This window comes from Capsicum annuum, chromosome 3, assembly GCF_002878395.1.
Source record: "Capsicum annuum cultivar UCD-10X-F1 chromosome 3, UCD10Xv1.1, whole genome shotgun sequence".
Lineage (NCBI taxonomy): Eukaryota > Viridiplantae > Streptophyta > Magnoliopsida > Solanales > Solanaceae > Capsicum > Capsicum annuum.
The window spans coordinates 231,592,926-231,603,185 of NC_061113.1; the positions used below are offsets into that span (position 1 = coordinate 231,592,926).

Genomic DNA, 10,260 nt, shown 5'->3' on the forward strand with positions numbered 1-10,260 from the left:
TTAGGAAAGGATCGTCTATGCAATTTACCAAATTGACATGACTCACAAACATCTCAGCACATGTCAATTTTGGGTACATTAAGCTCCATACCCTTGAATTACATATACAACAATGAACTAAGGTTGTATTGACTGAATCTTTTATGCCAAAGCTAAGCATCACTCATTTTAACATTGAAAGAGCAACTTTCAGGAGAATAGCATGAAATTGGAAAGGAATTACCAATAATGCTAATTTTAGATATTTCACAACCTTTAGGATCATAAATGACATATTTTTATCCTTAAAAATAAGTGAATAATTATTGTGAAGCAACTGATCAACACTCAACAAGTTTTGAGTCAGGTTTGGCACATAAAGAACATCATTTATGATTTTCATACCTTCGTCCGAAGGGAATTTCACTGATCCTCTTCCTTGAGCTTGCACCAGTGTACTATCTTCAAGCTTCACTTTGGTCCTATTAGACCTGTCCAGGCTAACAAATAGATTTTCCTCAATCGTTATGTGCTTTGTACACGCACTATCGACATACCAATTATATCGATCAATATGTGATGTGTGCGAAGCCATGATGCCTCCTGCTCTGTTTTTTTAACTTTGTGATCTTCCGCAAAATTTACTCGTTGGGAAGACTGGCCACTTTGAGTTTGCTTTTGCCTGCAATACTTCTCAATGTGCCCATACTTCTTGCCGCATCTGCATTGAATAGAAAACCTCTTGGACTTCTGCTAACAATTCTTCTCCAAGTGGTTTGTCTTCTTACAAATACCACAAGGTGGAAATTCTTCTCTCCTCGACGATTCACCTTGGTATCCACCAGATTTCACCTCTCCAGAGTGGTCTAAAGAGACTTTTTTGCCTTCCTTTTATTGCTTGAATTTATACCTTACTTGAAAGGCATCTTCGATTGTCCCTTCACTTCTTATAGTTACCTGTTGCTCTTGGATTTGCAATTTAGAGATTAGCTCAGCTATTGAAAGAGTAGTCAAATCACAAGACTCTTCAATAGCTGAGATTTTTTATTCAAACTTGTCCGAAAGGTTGACCATGATCTTCTCTACAATCTTCTGATCTGGAAAGTTTTCACCAAGTATCCTTATTTGGTTCACAATATCCATCAGCTTGGAAGAGTATTCTTTCACACTATCCGAATCCTTCATCTTCAAGAGCTCAAACTCACTCTTCAAAGCTAAGACCTTAACAGACTTAACTCTGTTGCTGCCTTCAAACTCCTCCTTTAGCTTATTTCAGGCTTCTTTGGTTGTCTCACAAGTCACAATCCTTGTAAACACTACTTCTGTAAGGCTTGAATCTATGCAAGTGAGAGCTCTTGGAGATCTAGTCACCAACTAATCATACTTTTTTTATATCATTGACAATTGGGTTGTCTCTCAATGGCTGGACAACAGGCTTTCCTCTCTCAACAAAATTCTACAAGTTGAGCGCTTTCAAATAAGCCTTCATTTTAATGGCCCAAATATGATAATTCTCGCCAGAAAAAATCGGAGGACCCGTCGTTAGTTGATTTTCTGGTGCCATGTTTTTCAGCAAACAGATCCAAGAAAAGAGCTTAAAAAAAATGAGTCAATCAACAAAAAAACAGATTCAGATCTCGTAAGAAATGGGCTCTGATACCACGTCAAAAACAAAGAAACGGGAAGAGTAAAGCTGCAAGGAGAAAATATAAGGAAATTGCAATTGTAAATTGCTACAAAGAAACTGCAGGAAAAGCTAAAACTTTCTTTTGTTTTCTATTTTTCTAGATGGATACAAATGTATAATGTGCCTCCTATTTATACTTGTTTATGGATGATTTTAGAGATAATTATTCAAGATACTACACTAGGATATTCTAGAAGAACCTATTCCCAAAAAAAAATATCTAATATGTAGGAATTTCTAGAGAAATCTTATTTACTGACGCTAACAAGTCATAACTTGAGAAGTACCAAATCATACTCACTCTTGAATAATAAATAAATTTATACATTGAAACATATTCAAATCTGACTTTACGCCACGAGGCTGCACAGGCCTAGCGGCAACACTAAACATTACATAGGAAAGACTAAGATTCATATTTGACAGATCCCATTCTAAACTGTGCGCATAATAAACAGCTCGAGATGATAAAGGGAAAAACCAATGACATGAATGTGCTATGCTTCAGTGTGGATGATGTACTCGTCCCATGCTGAACGTCTATTAGAAAAAAGAAGACTGTTCAGGAAGCACATTCAAGTGAGCTAGAACTTTAGCAGCTAAAGATTTCAAGTCACTTCTTCCTTTCTGAGTGATTTCCACAAGCGGCATCTGAGCTGAGCTCCCATATTTGAGCTTCAATTCCAACATCCGAAATATCCTCTCCAAGGCCTTGAGAGCTTTTTCTTGTAAAATGATAGACGATGAGCTCAACAATTTTATGATTGGAGCAATGACTTTGGCTTCTGCAAGTGCCTTAGAACCTTCCTGCAGTTGTTCGCCTTCAATTACTGTCAAGATTGCATCTAAAGAAGCTTCAGAAGCTGCAGTATCTGGATCGTCTAGCACTCCCCCGAGGGGTCTGAGAGCATTAGCCTCTAAAAGGCAGAACGATGATTCCACACTGCAAACTCCTAGATGCACAGGACAGCCATGTGTCGGTGAGGAGGCAATACAACAGCTTAACATCCAATTTTTCCTAGCTGGCTGCTTGCTCAGCTTTTGTGAACTTTCTGAAAACTGCTTTAAAGAAGTAGCTGCACTTTTTTTGGTTAAAGAACTGCCTGATGCTAGTAGGGATACGAGAAGAGGAATAATACCGGCTTCAGCAACTTGTGTTTGTATTTCTGGATTTGTTGGTACAGTAAAACGGCAAAGGGCTCCAGCAGCATTCTCAACAATTTCATTTCTTAGTGAAGCATAGTCATTTTTACCACGCAGAGAGTCTAAGATGACATCAAGCGCCCCAGCATCAAGAAGGCGCTGGGACATTGAACAATCTTGAGGAAGATAGGAGATTATTCCCAACGCAGCAGCAGTCTCTTCTTCGTTATCTGAAGTTCGGATGATCCGTACCAAGTTCCCGATGCAGGTATTGTTTACATGCTCTACGAGAATGTCATCATTACCATCTTTTGCCAATAAATAGAAGAGTTTCACTGCATCAGCCCGTACCTTACGGTCATCAAGTTCACATAGGTAGACTAGTACCTTAATTGCGGAAATCTGACAATGAAACAATTTATTAAAATGACAGGTGAAGTCAGAAGTCAAATGGTGTTTGCTTTCATGAATTTCAAGATCTGAAAAGCATGTGTTAATTAATTGAACTGAAGGAGGAAACACTTGTTCAAGGACTGCCAATCACTAGCCTGGGACCGAGGAGACGAAAAGGAGAGCAATCATTTCAGGTAACTAATAGAAAAAAGGAGATATATGACTACTAGCAAGTTAGACAGCAAAATCTTAGGGAAACTAAAGCATCAGAGCCCAAAATGCTTCTAACAGCTTGATAATGTTTAAGCTTTTGGTAGTCCCCAATTCAAAAATTCCGTCCCTTATAACGCAGCCCAAAGCTTCAACGTCTCTTTCTTAATGAGGATCATCAGCTTACAGTTTAAGATAAATACCTTTAGAGGTAATTGTTTTCTTCTTTAAGTTTATGCCTTGGGGGATGAACTAGCTATAGTGTGACAAATTATATTCAATTCTGCTAGCTTGTGCAATAATATCAAAGATACTTTATCAGATCTACGCACCTGTTTCAGTTTGGTTCGGATATCAGAACCAGCAGGAGATTGGCACATTGCTTGAAAGATACGAAGAATGCTTTGCTGCACATTAGATCCAGTCAACGATACAAGAGAAAACAGTTTAAAGATGTCGTCATGAGACTCCAACAATGAAACCTGCACATCCTCTGATCCTTGGGAATTTTTTGATACGGCAAGTTGCATAATTGTTGCTGCCACATTTTCCCGTATTTCTGTTGACAAGGTGTGACAAAATAGCAGTTCAAATAGTAGGTCACTGACACCTTCCTTTATCATCAGCTGACCATTTTGTGGGACAGTTGAAAGGCTTTGAAGTGCTCTGACAGCAATGCTTTTTATCTCTGTATTGCTATGAGAGAGAAGTTCAAGAAGTGGCTTCAGTGCACCTTTCTCTGTGAGGCACAACTTAATCTGGTCGCTCAGTTGAATGTCTGACAAGGTTTTAGCCATGATCAGACGCTTACTTTCAGTTCCTGCATCCAGTCAAAATGAAACAGTTAGGTACCTTGCGACTGCCATGAATCGCAGACACCCTAAGGTCTCCAAGACAGTTCAGGAATGCTTAAACCATGTCCATAACATAGGTTATTCTTTATATGTGAGTGTAGCTAAAATAACACATAAATACTCAAAAAATGTTCCGCGCTTGCTGGCTTGAGTTAAAGTGGATCAAATATTAGATCAGATATATCATCTAAGGTGACCAATGTGTTTCAGTCACCACAAAAAAGTTATGCTTCATCATGATGACATTGATAAAGCTCCTGCTTAACCTTGCACCAGATCCCAGAAAACACCCAAAAGCAAACAAAAGAAAATGATCATAGCTTAAGTTATGCAGTAACCTTTGTTCTAAAAAATATCATTCTTTTCGATTGTATAATTTGATAGTTTGTGAAGAAAATACCTGAACATAGATGTTGTAATAAGGGTGCATAATAATTTAATCTTGCCATCTCAATAATATTCTGATCGAGGAACGATAGATTCTCTAAAATCTCACTTGCACACTTTGCAGCGATGGAGTCCTCACTATTCATGAAAGTAACAAGTAGAAGGATGCAACCCTGGACACTGCCAATCAAGTTCTGAACTATACTACTTCTGGATAGCTCCAAAAGCAGCTGCAAAGCCAATATGCTTTCTTCAGGTTTACGTGCAAGAGATCGCACCACCAACCCAATAGCATTATCTACTGTACCTATTCTTTCCTGCCAGGACAACAACATAAAATCGGTTTAGATCGGTTGGAGTAGACCCAAAGATTTACTTTTATTTAAGTCATACATTTAGTAAAACACGTATCCATTTGATAACATTGTTATCTGTGGATCTTTTTTGAATCAGTTCTGAAGAAGAGGTACGGACTCCCCTCCCCTGACCCCACTTTGTGGGAATACACTGGGTATGTTGTTGTTTTGAATCAGTTATTTGATAAATGAAATTTGAACAAATTCCACAGGTAACTGGACCATTTGCGTGTTCATTGCTGCTGGTGTATATGCATTATTGGCTGGAATGAGAATATTGAAATGTACACTAAAAATACCTTGCCTTCTTCGCTATCCTTTGAGAGAGCGCAAAGTATCATTAAAGCATACTTTCGTATCTCAGTATTATTTGCACGTAGAAGATCTATAGTAACTGGAACATAATTTTCCATCACTATCCATTCTCTCTGCAACTCACTCCTTACGCAGAACTCCAGCAACTTCTGTAAAGATTGAAGCACTTCTTCCTCATTGTCTGCCTGTATTTTTAGTTTTAGGGAAGCAATGGTGATAATGATGTTTCTGTTTTTCCATTCCTCGATCGACTGGCGCAGTGTTTTATTGGACCGAAGATCTGACTTTTTCAAGCGATTTTTTGTCAAAGGACACAGCTTATTGCCATCTGCTAACCACTTCTCGATAGCTGTCCTTTCAAATATCTGACCAGAAGAAGTCTCCACCGGATCTTCCATGACGTCTCCAGTAATTGGGCAGTAAAATGATTGCAAAGGTTCTAATGGTTGCCTACCCAAAGAGTTCCTTTTAGTCAAATAATTTGTCTGCTTTTCTTCTGCAGTAGTAAGCAAATCAGCCTTGCTAAGCAATAGAATGATCTCTTCCATCCGTAATGTCTCCGTCAGGTTCTTCCCATGTTCACTACTAACAATTTCTGCCTTGAATTTTCCAAATTCTTCCTTCAGCACTGATTGCTCATTTGCTATTCCAACAGCTCTAGCAATACAAATGAGCAAATCATTTGCATAGGATCTATCAATATTCCTCTCTTGTATCCCTGATTCAATCTTCTCTGAAACTTCTTCCTCCTCTATAGAGACTTCATACTCAGTATCTAGCATGTTCTTGCATAGATCTTTAATCTGGTCAGTGATTTCGGGTAAAACATTCAAAGGTTCCGATGTCATTAGCAACAAAGTCCGACTAATATCCCTCGTACTACTGTCAAAGTACTTGACGATTCTCCTACAATTTAATAAGAGATAGATTTTGTTCCTACTTCTGCAGTCCAAAGCTAGTTGCTTGATCACTTCTATCTCCAACTTGAGATCCTCAAAAGCAGGACTTAAGTTATCGACTTCACTAACTTCAGACTTAGATAACTCTTTTAGGACCGAAGCAATCTTCTCCAAGAACTTTGAAAATATATCGAAGTTCTCCTTCTGAACAACAACAGAATTTGCAGCCTCTATTGTTTCAAATACAAGTCGAGTTATCTCAGTGATAACTTGTGAAGCTGAGGCGAGAAAAACATTAGCAGATGGATCCTCTGGCATGATACCGCACTTAGGAAGGCAAAAGCAAAGCCAAATCTTTTAATCCTCCTCTATGCTAGCTCCCACAGGAATACCTGCATCAATTTCCATCTTCACAACATCAATGCAAAATTTTCAAGTGTGTCTCATACAGTTGAATTTCAGTAATTAAATTTCGATTTTAAATTCAAGCAAAGATAATGTAGTTAAAAATTCACTACCTTTCGGTTTAGTTTGAAAATACTACTATGAATAAAAACTGTCTCAATTAACGTCTCCACTTATGTGAAAACTAGTTACTGAGTGTCCAAATATACAAACATCACACACGACAAATAGGGGCCGCCTAGAAGGTTACCTTTGGATTCGGCCGAACCTGTATTTGTATTAAGAAATTCACCAAATATGTACAAAAAGATTAAGGTAGCATTTTATTTTCGCCAATCTTCCTAAAATCTATTGGTAACCACCTCTCTGTTTTAGCATAATTTTGGTATGAACAGTTTATTTTCCTTTAAATCTTTTTTGGTTGAAAACAACCTAGTAAAATTTAGTGCCATTATGAAATGAAAATTTTGCTATATCAACCTTTGAGTATAAGAAATTCAATATTCTGGAAAATGAATATAGTTAATAATGAGATTAAATTAGGAACAAAGTGATAATTTATTTCTTATTTTTCAAACTGGACAAGTAAAAACGGAAATATAGTTTTAGTAGGATGGACAAGTAAAAGTGAACAAGGAAATAGGAAGGTACCTCTTAAAGAGTATATGTATTTATGTGCAGTTGATGCTCGAAAGAAGCACTTTCTCACTTGACCTTTAAGAATTTCCCAGTTGTTTCCCTGAATTTTGGCACAAATATGAAATATGTGAACTAGGATTAAGAAGAGACATTGTCCTCATAATTTGTCAGTATGCAAAGTCAAGTAAACGCGAAGAGTAGAACAAACACGGCAATGACCGATGAATTCAAAGTTTTTAACTTTAATGGAATGGACCCAACCAACGTAACGGGGCCTCCCGCCAAGTTGACGGTACTTGTAATAGTTTAAAATTATGATTAAATAATATAATAATAATGGAAAAGGTCAAAAATACCCCTAAACTATTGAATCAAAAATTATTTTTTGGCTCAAAAATACCCCTCCCCTTAACAGAATTCCACCCGACATGCCATCTCGATAAAAAAAAAAAAAACCACGTCACCAAAATTCACCTGGCTTGCTTTTCTTGGGCTTTCTGTTTTGTCTCCTAACAAATGGCATCATAGGTGTTTCCAGTTTTTTATTTTATAAGTTCATGGTTAAACAGACAGTTGTAGTGAAGGTTACTTCGGTGGTTTACAACTTGTTAGTCGATCCCTTGTTTTTTGCCTGATGGTGCCTTTGCATTATACCCTCTCTTTTTTTCTGGAGATTGTAAATTATCTTGTTTTCTGGAGGTAGGAAATCCTTAACAATAGACCATTCCTCCCTTGTCAGCCTATGTACTTCCCGTTACTACTTAGCAAATAACAACGTCAATTGCCTCTTTGCATCACAATCATATATTTCATTGTCATGATCTTTTCTCAAGTTTCAAGCTATATATAGTATTAACCTACATTTATTGCCTGAAATTAAGGGTGTCAAGTTGGCTGGGTGACCGGCCCACCTAAAGAAACCTGCCCGGTTTGACCCGACCCGGTTTGACCCGGAACGGTAAGCCCAAGGGCTTTAGGATACCGGGTACCGAGCCGATTTTTTTTTATTTAGGTCCAGTTAACTCGATCCGGACCAGGCCCGGATTAATTTTATTTTTTTTAATTTTGAATTTTGGGTCCAAACGGCTAGTTTGGGTCCATTAATTAAAAAAAAAAAAATTTTACTTTTAAAATAATTTTTTAATTTCAAAAAAAATTCTATAAATAACATACACCTCCAAATCATTTTTCACACAATTTTTCACTCTCTCAAATCTCAATTCTCAATTCTCAAATATTCAATATATTTAATTTTCTAAAGTGCTCACTTTAATTTTTAATTTTGCGTTTACAAAGTACGAGTGGAAGTTTCTAAAGTCACAACCTTCAGATACTTTAAAAATTTGATATTATCGTTTCATCTCTTACATTTAATTTTTATTTATTGTATTAATTGTTGAATATTTAATTTTATTCTATTTATGTATTTTGAATTTTTTTAGTTTAATTTAATTTATACTATGGATAAATTAAGAAACCTCGCTACTAAAGGTGTTAAAAAATTTTATCCCGGAAGTGGTAGTGGTAGTAAAAAATGAATTACTAGCGGTAGAGGTACTTCAAGTAGTAGATATAACCGTGTCCCTTTGCCTGCGGTACCGCTTGGTACACCTTTTGAGGAAGAAATAGGTGTAGGTGCTCACGATATGGATTGTGTAGAAGCTCAGGAAAATTACGGTATAGAAGAAGAAAATGAAGTAGGTGCAGTTAATTTAGACGAAGATGATGAAAATATTAGTGAGACACCCGCTGTAGGAAATGCTAACGTTAGATCTGAATATGTTAATCTCCCTTTCCGTCCTCCCCGTGCCCTAAGACCTCGTAAAACAACTAGTATTGCATGACAATTTTTTGAACGTATATCAGATACTGATGTGCAATGCAATATTTGTCAACAAATATATAAGCATAAAAGCGGAGGCAAGCAAGGGGGTACGGGTATGTTAATGAGACATATAGGTGATGCTCACAAAAGAGAGTTAAAAACTGCACAAGGTGGTGGGGATGTTGGTGGGCCAACGCAAACTAGAATGGACCCAGCAACCAGTCAGGTAACGAACAAGTTTAATAAATTGAGGGACCGGAAAGAAATAGCTAAAATGGTAGCTGTGGGTTGTTTGTCTTTTAGTTTTCCTTCTTCTGATGTCTTTATTCATTATATTCAAGCAATTTATAATCCTATTTTTAATGGTATTCCTAGAAGTACTTGTATGGCCGATATTTTTAGATTTCATTCATAATATTGTTTTTATTTATCAACATTATTAAAAATATTCAATGTAGATTGTCCCTAACTTCTGATCTTGATCGTGCTGTAAATTAAAATGATTATTTAACCGTTACTTGTCACTGGATGGATAGTAATTTTATGATGTAAAAATGTATTCTTGCTTTTTTATATGATGAAGATCGTAAACATACTGGAGATTTTATTGTTGATTCTATCGTTAAAGTTACCGGATTTTATGGTATCAAAAATAAAATCTTATGTATTACTTTTGATAATGCTTCTAACAACAAGACTGCTATAAAAAAAATTAAAATCTAAGTTATCTCCGCCGTTGCCTGAAATTTTTCATATTAAGTGTGCATGTCATATATATAATTTAATTGTAAAAGATGCTCTTGAATTTTTTGACCTTTATATTGAAAAAATTTGTCTTGCTGTTGGTTTTATTCAAGGAAATAATTGTAGATCGAGAATTAGAGAATTTAAAGTTAAATGTCAAGAAAATGGACTTACACCGATATTGATGTCTGAGAAAATTGATATTAGATGAAATTCTACGTATAATTTTTTTAAAACTTGTTATAAATATAGAGTTCCTATTACACTAGCCTTTAACCAACATTGCGGTTTATTTGCTGATTCTGCTGATTGCATGCTACATGATTTTGATTGGGTTGTAATTAATGATCTTGTTAAGTTCTTAGAAAAATTTTATGTAGCTACGGTTGAATTTTCCAATGCTTATTATCCTACTGTTTGTAAT

At 36.3% G+C, this 10,260-nt stretch overlaps 1 protein-coding gene across 2 annotated transcripts; it reads right to left on the reverse strand.

Moving 5' to 3' along the window:
* Positions 1-1,942: 1,942 nt before the first annotated feature.
* LOC107863074 (U-box domain-containing protein 44) lies at positions 1,943-7,472 on the reverse strand. Of its 2 annotated transcripts, none has more exons than XM_016708831.2 (5): positions 7,280-7,472; positions 5,309-6,615; positions 4,667-4,970; positions 3,745-4,232; positions 1,943-3,211 (listed from the first exon to the last, which is right to left on the reverse strand). In XM_016708831.2, exons 2-5 carry the CDS (start codon positions 6,539-6,541, stop codon positions 2,210-2,212), a joined length of 3,027 nt encoding a protein of 1,008 aa, XP_016564317.1. In that variant the 5' UTR covers positions 6,542-6,615; positions 7,280-7,472; the 3' UTR covers positions 1,943-2,209. The 2 variants fall into 2 exon arrangements, with proteins under 2 accessions (XP_016564317.1, XP_016564320.1); XM_016708834.2 differs by lacking the exon at positions 7,280-7,472 and adding an exon at positions 6,879-7,277.
* Positions 7,473-10,260: the final 2,788 nt, after the last annotated feature.